Source organism: Capricornis sumatraensis, chromosome 2, assembly GCF_032405125.1.
Source record: "Capricornis sumatraensis isolate serow.1 chromosome 2, serow.2, whole genome shotgun sequence".
Classification (NCBI taxonomy): domain Eukaryota; kingdom Metazoa; phylum Chordata; class Mammalia; order Artiodactyla; family Bovidae; genus Capricornis; species Capricornis sumatraensis.
Window position 1 is genome coordinate 56,749,712 of NC_091070.1, and position 20,198 is coordinate 56,769,909.

The window sequence follows — 20,198 nt, forward strand, 5'->3', positions numbered from 1 at the left end:
TAAGACTTTGTCTTCCAATACACGGGGAAGGCAGTGGCAACCCACTCCAGTACTCTTGCCTGGAAAATCCCATGGACGGAGGAGCCTGGTAGGCTGCAGTCCATGGGGTTGCAGAGAGTCAGACTGAAGCGACTTAGCAGCAGCAGCAGCAGCAGCTTCCAATACAGGGGGTGCAGGTTCGATCAGCAGCAGCTTCCAATACAGGGGGTGCAGGTTCGATCACTGGTCAGCGAGCTAAGATCCCACATGCTTTGTAACTGAAAACCCAAAACATAAAACAGAAGCAATACTGCAACAAATTCAATAAAGACTTTAAACATGTCCGCATCAAAAAAATCAAGTCTTTAAAAAAATAAAATACAAACTTGGCATCAACTCTTTACTAACTTGAGCTTGCTTCAGGCTTGAAACCTCAAGCAGTTCTGGCCCTCTTCCCATTTGTTCCTTATTTATAAATGGATCTAGGATTCTTCTTGAAGGAAAGCAGGGCCCAGGCTTGATCTTAAGGGCTCTTTTTAGTTCTTTTTTTAAAATAGATTTTAAAAATATTGATTGATTAATTCATTCATTCATTTATGGCTGTGCTGGGTCTTTGTTGCTGCACATGGGCTTTCTCTAGTTGCCGCAAGCGGGGGCCACTCTTCATTGCAGTGTGCAGGCTTCTCATTGCCCTGGCTTCGCATGTTATGGAGCACTGGCTCTAGGCGTGTGGGCTTCAGTAGTTGCAGAACACTGGCTTAGTTGTTCCATGGCATGAGGAATCTCAGGGATCGAATCTTGTCCCTTGTGTTGGCAGGGGAATTCTTTACCACTAGACCACCAGGGAAGCCTTAGGTCTCCTATCTCTGATTCTACATAATAATCAGAAAATAAAGGTTTGGAAGTATCTTTGAGTGTTTACACTGAAATTTTCAATTAAATAAAAACATTCTAATGTGTGTACAAGAATCATCTCTGTTTTATTTATTTTACAGAGTAATGGTTTAAAATGAATACACTTGGGCACAGTAAATATTTTGACACGAAAAGCATCAGAATGGGCATCAGAAAAATAGCAACTCATCTTACACACAATAACTAGAAAATATTTTTGTCTGATCATTTAAGGGTTACAAATCCTGAGAATGTTAGACATTGAACAAACTAAGTACTACCTGATAATTAAATCTTGCTTGGAAATCATCATTTAAAAAAATGCTCTTAGGTACAAATCACCTATGTATTAAACATGAATCTTTTACATTTTACAAAGACTTTAAACAAATATATCAAACGATTATACTTCAGTGGCTCTAAAACAGCTATCAGTCAGGTTCCAGGACACACTGTTCCACGATTTCCCGTAAGTTGGGGTTCTCCATGGCAGCCGCCACTCGCTCTTTGTCATTTATCTGCTTGTTGACTGCAAAACACACACACACGTTAGTGTAACTCTGTCAATATACAGCAACAGATAATATTTTTATTAGTTTGTTAAAATAGAATTTAATTCCTTGAAAACTTGATGCAGGTTTTGGCTAAATATTTGTAAGTTTTGAAAGGAAGACTTAAAGAGAAAAAAAAATTTCCTGTAATTCCAGTTTTGCTTTTCCTGAATTCCATCTCTGCTGTTTTTAAGTGGTTGCCACTTTGTTTTTCTCTGTAGGCCAGAGAGTCTTTATATAAAAAACGTTCTCAAAAAAAAAAAGAAAAAAAAAAGGTTCTTTACTCCCACTTTAATACATTAACCCAGGAAGACTCTACTGCAGGGGACGACGCTGCAATTCAACCCCTGGTCAGGGAACTAAGATCCCACATGCCACAGAACATGGCCAAAAACAAAAAAAAATCAATATAATACATTAATCCAAACTCACAAAGACAACCCCTACCCCGAGATTCCCTAATGCTTTGTTTTCTGGACCTTTGATTTCAGTTTCAAATATACAGCTCTCTATTCTGCCACCAAAGAAAAGAGTCAAGCTCTCCTTAGAGTCTATAAGTCAAGGTTTCCAGAGCTGCATATTCTTTGCAGATGTGTGGCCCCTGGACTAAACCAGTCAATATCCACAGGGCTTAATTCTAGTTCACCCAGAGTTTCACTGAAAAAATTACTTTCTTCTCAAGGAAAAGCTAGTAGCTGATTTTATACTCTTTTGCAAAGGACCCAGTTTTAGACACTTGGCTGGCAGAAGAACCTAATATCCAAGATAAAGTACTATATAAAGTTGTTTTCTAATAATGGTTCAAAATTCACTTACTATCTTCCTCTGTTGAGTGGGTTCCTTCAGAAATGTAGATTTCCAACTAGGAAAAAAATACATTGAAAGCAAAACATTTAGATGAGTGAGGTGGAATATAAAAACTCCAGAGCCTAGGGATGAAAGCCCAATCCTGTTTCCAGCATCAAAGACTTGGGATACATCTTCACACTCTGTGAAAATGAAGGCTGAAGTTACAAGAATTTTTTTTTTGGTCACATGGGGAAAGTCCACAGGAGGTATTCCCATTATTTTTTTATAAACACAAATCTACGATTTTACACAGATGAGATCTCATACATGTTTTGCTCCAGAATATCTCCCCTGTACTCTGCCTTTTCTTCCCAAATTGATATCTAAACTTACTCCCTGCCCCACCCCAAAAGAAAGTCACATTAATCTAGTGTACTTTCTTCCATACTTTTCTCTGTACCCACGTAATTTTTCACAACACACATACCCACCAAGGCTAGAAGTTTATTTTTATTCCGTTATTTTATATCAACAGGGTCATGATATATAGTTTTCAGTATCGTCATTTTCTCATCTACTATTATCTTGATAAATTTATTTTCAAGTACACCACTGGTTAAGCTATCCCTCTGGGTCCCGCTGCACTCACTTGCTCAAATGAGCTAATCTCCAAGAACCAAAGTTTTTGAGACAAACCCACAAAATTATTGCAAATCTTGTGGTAACTGAATCATGCTATATGATAAAGATAGCATGATTTAGTTACCCTGAAGATAGCATGTCTATTCTTCAGGGAACATTGGAGCACATGATCTAATTCTCATATACTTATTCACTACTGAGATAAATGTTTTTCATGATGGGGAAAAAATCATAACCTATTCTGGCTATAAGAGACCTTAGAGACCATCTTGTTCAGTTTTCTTTAAAATACAAAACAGCATATAAATTCCGTCAATGTCATTTACAGTAACTCTTATTGTGAACAACAGAGGAGGTGATATAAAACCAATCTATATTCATTTGTTGGTGGTGTTGTTTAGTCACTAAGTCATGTTTGACTTTTATGATGCCATAGACTGTAGAGTCATAGCCCACCAGGCTCCTCTGTCCAAGGGACTTCCCAGGCAAGAGTGGGTTGCCATTTCCTTCTCCAGGAGATCTTCCTGACCCAAGGATCAAACCCACATCTCCTGCATTGGCAGGTGCATTCTTTACCACTGAGCCACCTGGAAGACCCCATATACTCATTACTTTGGTAATTTAGGGAAATTTGTGAAATGCCGGGCTGGATGAAGCACAAGCTGGAACCAAGATTGCCAGGAAAAATATCAATAACCTCAGATAGGCAGATGACACCAGCCTAATGGCAGAAAGCAAAGAGCACTAAACAGCCTCTTGATGAAAGTGAAGAGGAGCGCTAAACACCTGCCTTAAAATTCAGCATTAAATAAACTAAGATCATGGCATCCAGTCCCATCACTCCATGGCAAATAGATGGGGAAACAATGGAAACAGTCACAGATTTTATTTTCTTGGGCTCCAAAATCACTGTAGATGGTGACTGCCGCCATGAACTTAAAAGACATCTGCTCCCTGGAAAAAAAGTTATGACAAACCTAGACAGCACATTAAAAAGCAGAGACATTACTTTACTGACAAAGGTCTGTCTAGTCAAAGCTATGGTCTTTCTGGTAGTCATGTACAGATGTGAAAGTTGGACCATAAAGAGAGCTGAGAGGCGAAGAATTGATGCTTTTAAACTGTGGTGCTGGAGAAGACTCTTGAGAGTCCCTTGGACTGAAAGGAGATCCAACCAGTCAATCCTAAAGGAAATCAGTCCTGAATATTCATTGGAAGGACTGATGCTGAAGCTGAAGCTCCGATACTTTGGTCACCTGATGCAAAGAACTGACTCACTGGAAAAGATCCTGATGCTCACAGATTGTATGATTCCATTTAAATGAAACATCCAGAATAGTCAGATCTATACAGACAAAAGTACATTAGTGGTTGCGATTCATGGGGTTGCAAAGAGTCTAAGCGACTGAACTGAACTGAACTGACGGATAGGCTTCCCAGGTAGCTCAGATGGTAAAGAATCTACCTGCAATGCAGAGACCCGAGTTCAAACCCTGGGTTGGAAAGATCCCCTGGAGAAGGGAATGGCAATCCACTCCAGTATTCTTGCCTAGAGAATTCCATGGACAGAGGAGCCTAGTGAGCTACAGTCCATGGGGTCACAAAGAATCAGACACGACTGAGGGACTAACATTCCACTTCCAGGGATGGGAGAAGGTTTGGGAAAAATGGGTAGTGACTACTAATTGATATGGGGTTTTTACTGGGATAATGAAAACGTTCTAAAGTATAGTAGTGATGGCTGCACAATTCTGTGAATATACCAAAAACCACTAAATTCTATACTTTAAATAGGTGGTTGTATGATATGTGCAACAAATCTCAACAATGCTGTTATAAAACAACAAATACATTCCTTACCTTATGTTTAAACGGTAAACACCGCTGAAGTTTTACTCTTAAGCACAGCCCTGTGGAGGGGGGCAAAAAAAATGCATCAATTATCTCTTTTATTGGTTTTTCGAAAAGGATACAGCTATGTGTAGGTATCTCTGTACAAAACAGTAGCTGAAAACCGCTTAGACTCAATCCAATGTAGGCCTCCTTTGAGGCTGGCACCTTTAGCTAGCATCTTTAACATATAAGCACAACCTTAAAAATCCCTCATGATAATCCACTGAGTCAGATTTATCAACCTCATTCTACAAATCATGAAACCAAGGTCACAATGTAACTTGCCGAAGATCAAAGAGCTAGTATAGTGACCGAGCTGGGATTAGAACCCAAACCACTGCAAAACCCCAGATCCTTTCTGCTACATCAATTCACCTTCCATCAAAGATCAACTGATTCATTAAACTTTGGAATGCTTACAACAGGTCAGGCCATGCAAAAACTTAAAACTAAGTTCAGTTCAGTTCAGTCGCTCAGTCGTGTCCAACTCTTTGCAACCCCATGAATCGCAGCACGCCAGGCCTCCCTGTCCATCACCAACTCCTGGAGTTCACTCAGACTCACGTCCATTGAGTCAGTGATGCCATCCAGCCATCTCATCCTCTGTCGTCCCCTGCTCCTCCTGCCCCAATCCCTCCCAGCATCAGAGTCTTTTCCAATAAGTCAACTCTTTGCATGAGGCGGCCGAAGTACTGGAGTTTTAGCTTCAGCATCATTCCCTCAAAAGAAATCCCAGGGCTAATCTTCAGAATGGACTGGTTGGATCTCCTTGCAGTCCAAGGGACTCTCAAGAGTCTTCTCCAACACCACAGTTCAAAAGCATCAGTTCTTCAGAGCTCAGCTTTCTTCACAGTCCAACTCTCACATCCATACATGATCACTGGAAAAACCATAACCTTGACTAGACGGACCTTAGTCAGCAAAGTAATGTCTCTGCTTTTCAATATGCTATCTAGGTATCTAGATAGCATAACTTATCTTCCAAGGAGTAAGTGTCTTTTAATTTCATGGCTGCAATCACCATCTGCACTTTTTGGAGCCCCCAAAAATAAAGTCTGACACTGTTTCCACTGTTTCCCCATCTATTTCCCATAAAGTGATGGGACCAGATGCCATCATCTTTGTTTTCTGAATGTTGAGCTTTAAGCCAACTTTTTCACTCTCCTCTTTCACTTTCATCAAGAGGCTTTTTAGTTCCTCTTCACTTTCTGCCATAGGGTGGTGTCATCTGCATATCTGAGGTTATTGATATTTCTCCCGGCAATCTTGATTCCAGCTTGTGCTTCTTCCAGCCCAGCGTTTCTCATGATGTACTCTGCATGTAAGTTAAATAAGCAGGGTGACAATATACAGCCTTGACGTACTCCTTTTCCTATTTGGAACCAGTCTGTTGTTCCATGCTATTGCTGTCCTTTATCAAGCCCATCTTTGCATGAAATGTTCCCTTGGTATCTCTAATTTTCTTGAAGAGATCTCTAGTCTTTCCCATTCTGTTCTTTTCCTCTATTTCTTTGCATTGATCGCTGAGGAAGTCTTTCTTATCTCTCCTTTCTCTGGAACTCTGCATTCAGATGCTTGTATCTTTCCTTTTCTCCTTTGCTTTTTGCCTCTCTTCTTTTCACAGCTATTTGTAAGGCCTCCCCAGACAGCCACTTTGCTTTTTTGCATTTCTTTTCCATGGGGATGGTCTTGATCCCTGTCTCTTGTACAATGTCACGAACCTCATTCCATAGTTCATCAGGCACTCTATCTAGCAGATCTAGTCCCTTAAATCTATTTCTCACTTCCACTGTATAATCATAAGGGATTTGATTCATGTCATACCTCAATGGTCTAGCGGTTTTCCCTACTTTCTTCAATTTGAGTCTGAATTTGGTAATAAGGAGTTCATGATCTGAGCCACAGTCAGCTCCTTGTCTTGTTTTTGTTGAATGTATAGAGCTACAGAAGCAGAAGAAATTAAGAAGAGGTGGCAAGAATACACAGAAGAACTGTACAAAAAAGATCTTCACGACCCAGATAATCATGATGGTGTGATCACTAATCTAGAGCCAGACATCCTGGAATGTGAAGTTAAGTGGGCCTTAGAAAGCATCACTAAGAACAAGGCTAGCAGAGGTGATGGAATTCCAGTTGAGCTGTTTCAAATCCTGAAAGATGATGCTGTAAAAGTGCTGCATTCAATATGCCAGCAAATTTGGAAAACTCAGCAGTGGCCACAGGACTGGAAAAGGTCAGTTTTCATTCCAATCCCAAAGAAAGGCAATGCCAAAAAATGCTCAAACTACCACACAACTGCATTCATCTCACATGCTAGTAAAGTAATGCTCAAAATTCTCCAAGCCAGGCTTCAGTAATACGTGAACCGCGAACTCCCTGATGTTCAAGCTGGTTTTAGAAAAGGCAGAGGAACCAGAGATCAAATTGCCAATATCCGCTGGATCATGGAAAAAGGAAGAGTTCCAGAAAAACATCTATTTCTGCTTTATTGACTATGCCAAAGCCTTTGACTGTGTGGATCACAATTAACTGTGGAAATTTCTGGAGGAGATGGGAATACCAGACCACCTGACCTGCCTCTTGAGAAATCTGTATGCAGGTCAGGAAGCAACAGTTAGAACTGGCCATGGAACAACAGACTCGTTCCAAATAGGAAAAGGAGTACGTCAAGGCTGTATACTGTCACCCTGTTTATTTAACTTATATGCAGAGTACATCATGAGAAATGCTGGACTGGAAGAAACACAAGCTAGAATCAAGATTGCTGGGAGAAATATCAATAACCTCAGATATGCAGAGACACCACCCTTATGGCAGGAAGTGAAGAGGAATTAAAAAGCCTCTTGATGAAAGTGAAAGAGGAGAGTGAAAAAGTTGGCTTAAAGCTCAACATTCAGAAAACAAAAATCATGGCATCTGGTCCCATCACTTCATGGGAAATAGATGGGGAAACTGGGGAAAGAGTGGAAACAGTGTCAGACTTTATTTTTCTGGGCTCCAAAATCACTGCAGATGGTGACCGCAGCCATGAAATTAAAAGACGCTTACTCCTTGGAAGAAAAGTTATGACCAACCTAGATAGCATATTGAAAAGCAGAGACATTACTTTGCTGACTAAGGTCTGTCTAGTCTAGGCTATGGTTTTTCCTGTGGTCATGTATGGATGTGAGAGTTGGACTGTGAAGAAGGCTGAGCGCCGAAGAATTGATGCTTTTGAACTGTGGTGTTGAAGAAGACTCTTGAGAGTCCCTTGGACTGCAAGGAGATCCAACCAGTCCATTCTGAAGGAGATCAGCCCTGGGATTTCTTTGGAAGGAATGATGCTAAAGCTGAAACTCCAGTACTTTGGCCACCTCATGTGAAGAGTTGACTTATTGGAAAAGACTCTGATGCTGGGAGGGATTGGGGGCAGGAGGAGCAGGGGACAACAGAGGATGAGATGGCTGGATGGCATCACTGACTCGGTGGACGTGAGTCTTAGTGAACTCCGGGAGTTGGTGATGGTCAGGGAGCCCTGGCGTGCTGCGATTCAAGGTGTCGCAGAAGAGTCGGACACGACTGAGCAACTCAACTGACTGATCTGCTGTTCCATGTCCAGTTCTAACTGTTGCTTCCTGACCTGCATATAGGTTTCTCAAGAGCCACTTTTTAAAGCACTCTCAAATTTGGAATCCTCAAGATCCTCTGAAGTTCAGTTTATTACCCCAATACCAAGTCATATTTCAATAATTTTTTTTCTTCTAGTTGAGTCTTCTAAGAGAAATTAAAAATCACCTTGCAACAGAGCCTCAGTGGCAATGTTTCACTTCTTCCCCACCACAAAATAAGGAATACAATTTTAACTAAGTCTACATCCCTAGATGGGCTTCCCTGGTGGCACCAGTGGTAAAGAATGCACCTGCCAATGCAGAAGACGTAAGAGATTGGGGTTTGATCCCTGGGTCGGGAAGATCCCCTGAAGGAGGGCATGGCAACCCACTATAGTATTCTTGCCTGGAGCATCCCATGGACAGAGAAGCCAGGAGGGCTACAGTCCATAGGGTCGCAAAGAGTTGGAAACAACTGAAGTGACTTAGTATGCATGCACATAAACCCCCAGATAGAGAAGATAAATCAAACAAAGTACCATCCAGTTTTCTCACAGAATCATTTTTAAAATTCCAGGAAAGGAAAAAAGATTAGATGAGCGACAATGAACCTGGGTCTACCTTAAAGTCTACAACATACTAATTCCAAAATAGATGTTCAGTTCAGTTTAGTCTCTCAGTCGTGTCCGACTCTTTGCAACCTCGTGAATTGCAGCACGCCAGGCCTCCCTGACCATCACCAACTCCTGGAGTTCACTCAGATTCACGTCCATCGAGTCAGTGATGCCATCCAGCCATCTCATCCTCTGTCATCCTCTCCTCCTGCCCCCAATCCCTCCCAGCATCAGAGTCTTTTCCAATAAGTCAACTCTTCACATGAGGTGGCCAAAGTACTGGAGTTTCAGCTTTAGCATCATTCCTTCCAAAGAAATCCCAGGGCTGATCTCCTTCAGAATGGACTGGTTGGATCTCCTTGCAGTCCAAGGGACTCTCAAGAGTCTTCTCCAACACCACAGTTCAAAAGCATCAATTCTTTGGCGCTCAGCCTTCTTCACAGTTCAACTCTCACATCCATACACGACCACAGGAAAAACCATAGCCTTGACTAGACGGACCTTAGTCGGCAAAGTAACGTCTCTGCTTCTGAATATGCTGTCTAGGTTGGTCATAGCTTTTCTTCCAAGGAGTAAGCGTCTTTTAATTTCATGGCTGAAGGGTCTCCCTTTAGAGTATCTATCTGCCTTAAAGTTTGTCTAGAGGGTTCGCCTCACTCTGCTCCTACACTGTCTGTTACTTGAGCATAACGCAAACAGGAGGGAAGGTGGCAGGGCACAACCTTTGAAAGAATGAAACAGCCCAAGGACACAACATAAACTTTGCTGCTGTTGTTGTTCAGTTGCTAAGTCATGTCTGACTCTTTGGGACCCCATGGACTGTCGCATGCAGGCCTCATTGTCCTTCACTATCTCCCTGAGTTTGCTCAAGTTCATGTCCAATGAGTCAGTGATGCCATCTAACCATCTCATCCTGTCGCTCCCTTCTGCCCTCAATCTTTCCCAGCATGAGGGTCTTTTCCAATGAGTCAACTCTTTGTATCACATGGCCAAAGTACTGGAGCTTCATCAGCATCAGGCATTCCAATGAATATTCAGGGTTGATTTCCTTTAGGGTTGACTGGTTTGATTTTGCTGTCCAAGGGACCCTCAACTTGTCCAGCACCACAGTTCGAAAGCATCAATTCTTTGGTGGTCAGCCTTCCTTATGGTCCAACTCTCACATCTATACATGACTACTGGAAAAACCATAGCTTTGACTATATGGACTTTTGTTGGCAAAGTGATATCTCTGCTTTTTAATATGCTGTCTTGGTTTGTCAAAGCTTTTCTTCCAAGGAGCAAGTATCTTTTAATTTCATGGCTACAATCACCATCCACAGTGATTTTGGAGCCCAAGGAAATAAAGTCTGTCTCTGTTTCCAGTTTTTCCTCATCTATTTGCCATGAAGTGATGGGACTGGATGCCATGATCTTAGTTTTTTGAATGTTGAATTTTAAGGCAGGTTTTTCACTCTCCTCTTTCACCTTCATCAAGAGGCTCTTTAGTTCCTCTTCGCTTTCTGCCATTAGGCTGGTGTCATCTGCATATCTGAGGTTATTGATATTTCTCCCAGCACTCTTACCCTGTCTATAAAAGCTAACCACACCAGATTCGAGTCCGCACTCACCCTCCACAACAGCACACATTCTTGTCTGTGGCACATGCTTCTCCCAAGGCCACTCTTGCCTTCTGAGATGGTCCACACTATTTGTGGAATATGTTTCTCTCTAAATAAATCCATTTCTTACCTATCACTTTGTCTCTTACTGAATTCTTTCTGTGATGAGATATCAAGAACCTGCATTTCATTAGGTACTGAGACCAGGTATGCTCTCAATTGGAAGACCGTGGATTTGGGCTGGGTTCAAGTCCTGGCTGCTTGGGTTCTAGTCCCAAACTGGGTTTTGGTTAGGTTAGAGTCCTGGCCATGTGCCTTAAGTCCCAGGCAGGATTTTGGCTGGGCTGGAGTCTCAGTGAAGTCCCAATCTGAGATGAATGGTTTCAGGTAAGTATTTTACCCATAAACAATAACTGTTTTACAATTCACAAAGCACTTTTTTGAATATCAGTATTCTCAAGATAGGCATTCACAAAGCACTTTTTTGAATATCAGTATTCTCAAGATAGGCAGTATAGAATACTACTGAGACAGATACTCTGGGTTCAAAACTGGCTCCACTGCACCACTAGCTATGTGACACCAGGCAAGTTACTTAACCTCTCTGAAGTTCAGTTTCATTATCTGTTTTCATAAGTATTATAATAGTACCACTAAATATAAGGTTATTACATATGAGGAGTAACTATATTTTTACGCTTAAAACAGTAATTGACACATAATTAAGTATCCAATAAATGTTAGCTATTACTATTTTATCATATTCATTTTACAGTCAGGAACCAAGACAAGTGAGTTGTTCAACATCACATAGCTAACAAGTGGAAGGAGCTAGAAGTTAAATCTAGACTGCAAATCCTATGCCCTTCATCTCCTGCCTTCTTGCAAAAGATTATCAAGTGGTTTTTCTGCCCTAACCTGAGGCAGGAGATATATGGGCCCTGGGGGCAAACAGCTGGAGTTTGTTCTGAAACTCTAAGACAAAAATAGCAGGACAATGGAGGGGAGGAGGTGGGCTCTGCCCAGTTAAGAGATAAGAAACTGAAAGTCGTTCAGTCCTGTCTATGACTCTTTTTGACCCATGGACTATATAGTCCACGGAATTCTCCAGGCCAGAATACTGGAGTGGGTAACCTTTCCCTTCTCCAGGGGATCTTCCCAACCCAGGGATCGAACCCAGGTCTCCCATGTTGCAGGTGATTCTTTACCAACTGAGTCACAAGGGAAGCCCAAGAATACTGGAGTGGGTAGCCTATCCCTTCTTCAGGGAATCTTCCTGACGCAGGAATCGAACTGGGGTCTCCTGCATTGCAGGCGGATTCTTTACCAACTGAGCTATCAGGGAAGTTAAGAGATAAAAGACCACATATTCCTCATTCTTAAAGGAGACTTCCGTGACTACACAGGACAGAAAGGCTCCTTGGAGGTCAGAAGAGAAGTGGCATCACCTCAGAGCAAGTGATGCAACTACTCAGAGGCCTCTTTGCTAGAATCTATCCTGGCTAAAAGATGCACAGGCACAAAAGGGAGGACCCTGAGACGCACCAAATATTGACTCAGAACCTGGCAAGCAAGACGACTGGTCAAAGGAAACCTGGAAGAAATGCCCCGTAAAGGTATTCAAAATACCACTAGGGCATGACTCTGAGTCTGTCCGTGTGTCTATCCACACATACTGTATTCTTTTTTTCCTAATAAACACTTTTACTTGTTTACTACTTTCCGTCTTTGTGGGAATTCTTCTCTGCAAAGCTTTGGGCCTTGTCACTGACCACTGGTTCAGTGACTAGAATTCAGTGCTTTTGCTGGCTTCAATCCCTGACCAGGAACTGAAGCCCCACTTTAAGCTGTTGCAGACTGAGGCCACTCAAGATCATACCCACTCACCCTCTTTGTGTCTTCCTTGTCTTTGGAATTACATACCAGGGTAACTGCTGCTGCTGCTAAGTCGCTTCAGTCATGTCCGACTCTATGCAACTCCATAGACGGTAGCCCACCAGGCTCCCCTGTCCCTAGGATTCTCCAGGAAAGAACACTGGAGTGGATTGCCATTTCCTTCTCCAATGCATGAAAGTTAAAAGTGAAAGTGAAGTCGCTCAGTCGTATCCGACTCTTTGCCACCCCATGGACTGCAGAGTAACTGAGTAGGTAACAACCTAAGTAGTCAGAGTGGAACTCCTACTCAGGTGCTTTTCTCTGCTTAGTACTGAGACAGGAAGAGGGCAAGGCACAACCTTTAAAAGAATGACTTAGCCTGAGGATGTGACATAAACTGATTAGAACCAAACAGATACAAGATGCTGGACAAGTTGATTTCCACCAGACCTTGAGCCTTAGTATTAGCTCATCATAACCCATCAGCAAGCTATATGACACACCCACAGGCATCACAATAGCTCCACGGCCAACCATAAAGGTCAAGAAGTGGGTGGTGGTCCAATTCATGGAAATCCTCAATGATTCCCCCAAAATAGCTGGACTACTCCTCCCACTCATTAGCCTATGAAATTACCTACATCTATAAAGACTGACTACCCCTATACCCTTGGTGTCTCTCTTGCATTCTGGAGGTGGCCCACACTCTGCCCATGGAGTGTGTTTCCTCCCTGAATAAGCCTTCTTTCACTTTATTAATGGCTCGCTCGCTCTTGAATTCTTTCCTGCAAGAAGCTAAGAACCCAAACTTGGTGGCTGTCCCAGGGACTCAGATGTGACCTGGGATATGACCATCTTCTCAAGACCCACTCTTTCTTGCAAGAGTATTACCTGCTCATATGAAATGCCTTCTAATGCATCAGACAGAAAGATGACTCTCTTCATCGAGTTTTCCAATCATGTTGCTTGAACAGTTACTATGATACATTGCTAGGCAAACCACTGAAAAGCCAAGGGTCTCAACTGAAACCCGTATCAAAAGGGCCAAAAAAGTGACAAAACTCTTTTCAAGAAGTGTACAGAACTGAAATATCAACCATAAACTAATCTTGACATCTTTACAGTTATTTTTATTTCATGTGCTCTCTCAATCTTTATCCACAAACATTTGTTTTAAAATAACTAAAATGATAATAATTCAACTTATCATTCAAGCTTTTTCATACACTTCTCACACAGATAGTTTAATTCCTTGATTATATTCATTTTCAACAGAAATTAAGAAATTGCATTATATCATATCCTTATTAATAGATACTATAGTTTCTTTCAAGATTTATTATTATAAATTTACCCTATATGTTTTGTAAATGCTACTGTCTTCTCCTAGGAAACTAGTTCCTTACTTCTTAGGTCAAAGAGAATGAATTTTCTTTCTTTCTTTTTTTTTTTTTTTCTTTTTTTGGCTACACAGCCCAGATTGTGGGATCTTAGTTCCCTGACCAGGGACAGAACCTGAAACAGGAGGGAAAGGGGCAGAGCACAACCTTTGAAAGAATGACATAGCCCGAGGACACAATCAGTTTATTAATTAGAATCAAATGGGCCCAAGATGGCAGGCAAGTTAACTTCGACTAGACCCATGACTCTGTATACTGGAGATACACACTCAGAGGCGCCATGACAGCCCCAGGGCTGACATAAATGACCAAGAAGTGGGCAGTGGCCTAACTCCTAGAAATTCCCACTCTTTCCCCAAAATAGTTGGAATAATTCTCCCACTCATTAGCCTATGAAATTACCCAGCCCATAAACACTAACCACACCGCATTTCGAGGCCACACTCACCCTCTGCATCAGCCCACACTCTTGTCTGTGGAGTGTTTCTACCACAGCTGCTCCTGCTTTCTGAAATGGCCCACACTCTTGTCTGCTGAGTGTGTTTCTCTCTATAAATCCACTTCTTACCTATCACTTTGTCTCTCACTGAATTCTTTCTGCAGTGAGACATCGAGAACCTGAGCTTCATCAGGTCCTGAAACCAGCAGTGTGATCTCAGTTGGAAGACCATGGGTTCTGGCCGGGTTTGAGTCCTGGCACATGGGTTCAAGTTCCAATCTGAGGCAAATGGTTCCAAACCCTCTGCAATGTGTCATCTTCAGTGAGAGCACTGAGTCCTAACTTAGTGGACTGCCAGGGAATTCCTAGTATGAACTTTTTAATAAGGACTTCCTAATATTTACCCAGAGGCTTAAAAATATTTCGACCATATGACCCAATAATTCCACTTACAGGAATTTATCCCGAACCAATAATTAGAGATAAATAAAAATATTTATGTGTAAAGTTTTTCATTATAGTTTATTTATAATTGTGGAAGGCTAGAACTAGTCCATATGGTTACAAAATACATCAATGTGATTAGCATGTTCCTATATAACCATATAACTAAAGAATAATATTTAAGGAGAACTAAAAAACACTTCTCATCTATTTCATGCTTTCTATTACTTAACCTCTACAACTCAGTGTGTGTATGCACAAGTGTGCACGCATGCACTAAGTCACTTCAGTCCTGTCTGACTCTTTGCGACCCTCTGGACTGTAGTCTACCAGGTTCCAGTTACCCTTATTATCACTATTTTTACAGGTAAGGTGATAGGCTCAGAAAGGTTATGTAACTTGCCCAAGGCCACAAAGTGACAGAACTAACAGAGCTGGAATTTTAGCCTGGAGGCAACCCACTCCAGTACTCTGGCCTGGAAAATCCCAAGGGCGGAGGAGCCTGCTAGGCTGCAGTCCATGGGGTCCCTGGACTGAGCGACTTCCCTTTCACTTTCATGCACTGGAGAAAGAAACGGCAACCCACTCCAGTGTTCTTGCCTGGAGAATCCCAGGGACAGGGGAGCCTGGTGGGCTGCCATCTCTGGGGTCGCACAGAGTCGGACACGACTGAAGCGACTTAGCAGCAGCAGCATGGTGTAGCTAAAGTAAAAACACACTTCAAGTCAGGAGACCTAGGGTTGAGCCTCAGCTTCATCATCTCCTGGCTATACAATGTTGAGCAAGTCCCTTAAACTCCCTGAGCCTCAGGTTCCTCATCTGTAAAATAAACCTAATATTGACTCATACGTTGATTGTGAGAACTACAGAAAACATTCTGTAAACCATAAAGTATGATCAATGATGCTAATTGTTACTGTGGGTCAGTATCAGCTAGAATAATTCAGTATCAATATATAAATATCTTTATCTAAAACCTTACCAATAAGAGTCGCCAAAGAGCAATGAGGTACTGTTGGCGTGAACCTTATAATAACCAAATAGTCGTCTTCATTAATCTCCTGAACCTCCACACAACTTTCCGTTACCACTTCCAGTTCTTCTAAAGTATTGGGCTTCTCTGGATCCCTGATGGTTCGAATCAAATCTAAAGAATCATCAGAAACAAGGTCTTATGTTAAAACATGGATATTCTAAATACAATTGATTTTGCCAGTCTTAATCCAAACACTGACTTCTTTTTGTTTGAGCAAATAATACAGTCACTCCCCAGATTTCTGACAGAAATTTCCTTTTGAGAAAATAATTTTCATGGATTATTAGTACCTCATGTCCAGTTTCTTGGATCTAATTCTGCAGAGAGAATATGCAAATGGGAAAGTGTTACACAAGCTCAAGAGAAAGAAATAAGTTAGTTTCAGGATTTATGGAAATACAATCTGAACTGTCTTTAAAAATGGCTAACATTTTGAAGCATTTCCAAATGAACAAGTTTAGTTTGCCAGGAACTCAGCATTAAGTGAAGATGTTAAGAGTTTAGGCCAGCCCATCAAGGGTCTTTTAAAGTCAGCTATAGACAACAGAATAACTATTCAAGACAGTGTTACACTGTCAGCTGGTAACTCATTCACCAGTTGGCAGACTCACACTAAAGAGCAGAGCCAGGGATACTGGATGAAAAAGCCAAGCCTAAAACAGGGACATGACCACAGTAAGAGAGGAGAAGACAGACACTGAAGTAATTTCAAAGGCAGAATCGACAGACTCTGACAATTGTTTGGACATAGAAGACAAAGAAAGAGAGAAAAGGAAGATGACTCAGATTGTAAATCTAACTGCCTGGAAGAAGCAAGATAAAATGAGAAGAAAAAGGGAAGAAATTTGGGTGGGAACTAAGACAAGTGGATTAAATCTCACATGTAATCATTCTGAGGTGCTTAAGGGGCAAACCAATGGAACATTTCAGCAACACTGAATTGTAGCACAAGGTTTAAGAGAACCAAGGCGAGAGTGGCTGTTGAACACATGGGATTCACAAACAACAGCGAGTATAACCATAGTTTTTAACCTTTGCCAAACAAGGGAATCACTAGGAATGCTTCAAAAACAAACAAAACAAAACAAAATCTGGTGTCTGAGCCCTCCCCAGGATTCTGATTTAACTGATTCATGGGAGGACTTGGGCACTGAGACTTAAAAAAAAAATCCCTCAGGTTATTCTTATGTGCAACCAGGTTGGAGAACCACAAATGTAAAGGGAAAGAGACCCAAGGATAGATCTGTAGGAAGCACCTAATTTGGGGTCAGAAGGAAGCAAAGCAAAAAGCAGTAGAGAAGGAAAGGGGATGATTATTAACATCAAGTGCTGCTGAAAAATTCAGGTTAATGAGAGCCAAACCAGGTCTCTGATTTATTAGTCAGGAGGTCAGCTGCAAGAAAGCACTTTCAGTCGAGGGGTGAAGGTAGAAGCCAGCTTGCAAAAGGGGACGTGAGAAAGAACTGAAAACATAATCCTAGGACTTTGAAAGGGAAGAAGGAAAGGGCAAAGGGCAGTGGGTTTTAAAAAAGCTAGAACAGTGACAAGAATAAGGGAAATGAGTATATTTTTACAACCCAAATAGAGGAAGGGACACTGAACTTTAAGGAGGCTGGTAAAATAAACAGGAATGAATGAGATCAAAGATGTGGGAGGCGGGGTTGGCATTGCAGAGGAAAAGGCTTCCTTCTTACTCTAAGGCTGTAGAAGAAGATAGAAAAGGAGAATAAGAAATGGTGAGGTAGAAAAAAAGCAGTTCGCAAGGGACAAGCTTGATGTTCTCAGGCCTGAGGTTTCCTTCTACTATTTACAGCACTCTTGTAATCAGAAATCCTGCTGAGAAAAACAAATCAGTCAAGCTCTACTTTCTCCCCAGCAACTCCTGAGCTTATCATTTGATTAGAAACAGAATTTGAGAATGGAGGCAGAAAAAAGAAACTTTGCAAGACTGGTGAAACTTGGGGCTCAGGGAAACAAGTTTTCTTAAAAGGAGTTTGTTCCCCCTCACCCTAGGCCTTTTTCCCTGTAAGGCTCACATACACAAGCTGTATTATATTGTTTACATGTTAAATGACTCTGAAATTAAATCTCACCCCTTATCCAACTTCTCTACTGTTCCAGTGATCTGGAACAGTTGATTAATTTCTTTAGAAAGAAAGCAATATTGCTCTCCTCACATTATTCCCTTGACTAAAATTCTTCTACTGGTTTTGCACTGATATTCAATTTTTCATTTATATTTAAACCTTCAGGATCCAACCCACCTTTCACCACAAACCCTATCCTGTAGCCCTGCCTGCCGCTCCCTAAACAAGTTATTTTCTTACCTCTATAATCTTGCTTCTTCCCTCTGCTTAGTAATCCATGTACCCTTTACAGGCCCAGATCCTAATGCTTCAAGGCCCAATTCAAGTGACCCCTTCTCCTTAAAGTCCTTCCAGATCCCCTAGTCAGAGATTACTGACTCTCTTTCCGCTCTGCCTGTATCTCTCATACAGGTACTTGTACTGCACATAATTTTTAAAAATTCTTTTTTTGTGTATAAAGGTCCCCTTCAAGGTAAGTTTGAGGACAAGAAATCTCCCTCTTCCAAAGTTGTAGCCCCAGTGCCCTGTTGTCCCTAGATGCTGGAGATGGAGACCTGACGGGACAGGAATCTGTCTAACTGCTTTGGGGAAATCATTCCACTCACACCGGTCACCTGACTAGGGTTAAGTCCTAACCTAGCAAGAGGTAAACAAGAGTAGTGCCAAAGGCATTTAACATTGCTGGCTTCTTCTACTGGTCTATAATTCTTACCTGCATTATTTGCATTCTTGCGGTTAGACTTTTACCCTAGGTTGGGGTTAGCGGGAATCTCTGAGCGCTAGATTCAGTCTTTGTAGTCTCAAAAACAATACTAATAAGTGCAAAAAGGCAACTCATAAAGCAGTCGTGAAGTGGTGAAAAGTGCACCAAGTTAGGAAACAGAAGAGCTTTGGTTTTTGCTGCTTCCTTATGGGCAGAGTGGCCCCCAGGTAGTTGTTTAACCTCTCTAAACCTGTTTCCTCATCTGTACAAGGAAGATGGTTCCAGGGGTTGAATTGACAATATTCTATGTCCAATATACACATAAAAACTATGTGTGTTATATGTACATATAAAACTCAGTGCGTGTGTATTCTTTTGCACTCCAGGTGTGGGCGTGTTAAAGAACTATAATTTCATGGCCAGGCTCGTGGGGACCTCTTGCCTACTGCCTCTGCAGAAGAGACTGGCTGTGACCTTGGGCCAGCAGTATCCTCAACGGTGGAAAGAGGAGTGTGTGTCCAGGGTTAGGGATAAGAAGGAAGGAGGCTCAAGTGCGGCAATTAGGCCAGTTCTGCTTCCTAATCAAGGATCTTAAACGCCTCTGCCCAGAAGTCTTGAGATGGCCACTAGAACATGGGGGGCACAAAAGGAAAATAACCCAGACTCGGCTTGCTCCGGATTTAGCAAGAGCCTACGCCTTAAGGAAGACCCACATGCCCGCGTGATTTAAGAGTCGGGACAAAAAGTTTTCTACTCTTGCCAAGGAGATACAGCAAAACACCCGAGTTTACACTCCAAACCCTCGTTACCCCAGCCTCCACGTTCACCACCGAATGGTGCCCTGGACAAAATTAATTACCATATACTTCTAGCGCTTTCTCTTCCATGATCCGGGGCTGCCGGGCAGCTCCCCGCTCAGAGAGGCCCGAGAGCCACAGGAATCTGCTCAGCGTCCAAGAGAGCAGTCCGGACACCCGCTCCATCCTCACGTTCCGCCATCCCTGGCGATTGTCCCATCCGAGCCACCGTCTCTCAGTAGCGAGCCTCGCGAGTTATCAACTTCCTGGTCTTCAAATGGGCCAAGAGAAGCCTAAATGTCCAGGGGAGCAGATAATAGGCGGGACCTGACGGATTGTCGCGGAGGACCTAGGGAAAGGAGGCGCAAGGACTACAAGCCCCAGTATGCTTTGCTCGGTTTCGGCGGAGCAAGGGTTGGGGGGGGGGAGGGAATCCTTGGAGGCACGTGAGGCGCGTTGCGTGCTGGGACGTATGGGCGTTTTCTTTAGAAGACGGCGAGCTGCATTATGGAACCTGTAGTCTCTGACGGTGGCGGCGGGGGTGGTGGGGGTTGATGGTGGGAGGTAACGGTCTGTTACCCGCCGCTAATTGCCTTAGCGCCTGGATAAGCTAAAGATGAATCCTGAAGAGGTAGGGGAAAGAAGATCCTGATTTCTAATATTGGAGGAGCGTCTGTACGGAGACTCCCTACTATTTTTTTTTTCGAGGGGGCCTCTTCCACTCGAAGTTTTCTTACTTCCTAGTCAGGCCGGAAGTGAGTTTCCGTTGCAGTGAAATGGGATGTGTTTGGAACCTAGTAAAGATGGTTAGGCGTGGCCGGAGAAGGAGTTTTCCCGTCTCGTAGGGGAAACACAACTCATAGGGCC

General features: G+C 42.4%; 1 protein-coding gene across 2 annotated transcripts; it reads right to left on the reverse strand.

The window, feature by feature from the left end:
- Positions 1-988: 988 nt before the first annotated feature.
- On the reverse strand, positions 989-19,659 carry CIAO2A (cytosolic iron-sulfur assembly component 2A). 2 transcript variants are annotated; one of them, XM_068965666.1, is made up of 5 exons: positions 19,394-19,659; positions 15,691-15,855; positions 4,716-4,765; positions 2,241-2,286; positions 989-1,402 (listed from the first exon to the last, which is right to left on the reverse strand). In XM_068965666.1, exons 1-5 carry the CDS (start codon positions 19,515-19,517, stop codon positions 1,305-1,307), a joined length of 483 nt encoding a protein of 160 aa, XP_068821767.1. In that variant the 5' UTR covers positions 19,518-19,659; the 3' UTR covers positions 989-1,304. The 2 variants fall into 2 exon arrangements, with proteins under 2 accessions (XP_068821767.1, XP_068821768.1); XM_068965667.1 differs by lacking the exon at positions 4,716-4,765.
- Positions 19,660-20,198: the final 539 nt, after the last annotated feature.

Coding starts and splice junctions, on each gene's coding strand:
- CIAO2A (XM_068965666.1), bottom strand. CDS start 19,517: ATGGAGCGGGTGTCCGGACTGCTCTCTTGGACGCTGAGCAGATTCCTG. Junction 15,856..19,393: donor GAAAGCGCTAGAAGTATATG/GTAATTAATTTT, acceptor ATGATTCTTTAG/ATTTGATTCGAACCATCAGG. Junction 4,766..15,690: donor CTCTTTGGCGACTCTTATTG/GTAAGGTTTTAG, acceptor CCCCCTCCACAG/GGCTGTGCTTAAGAGTAAAA.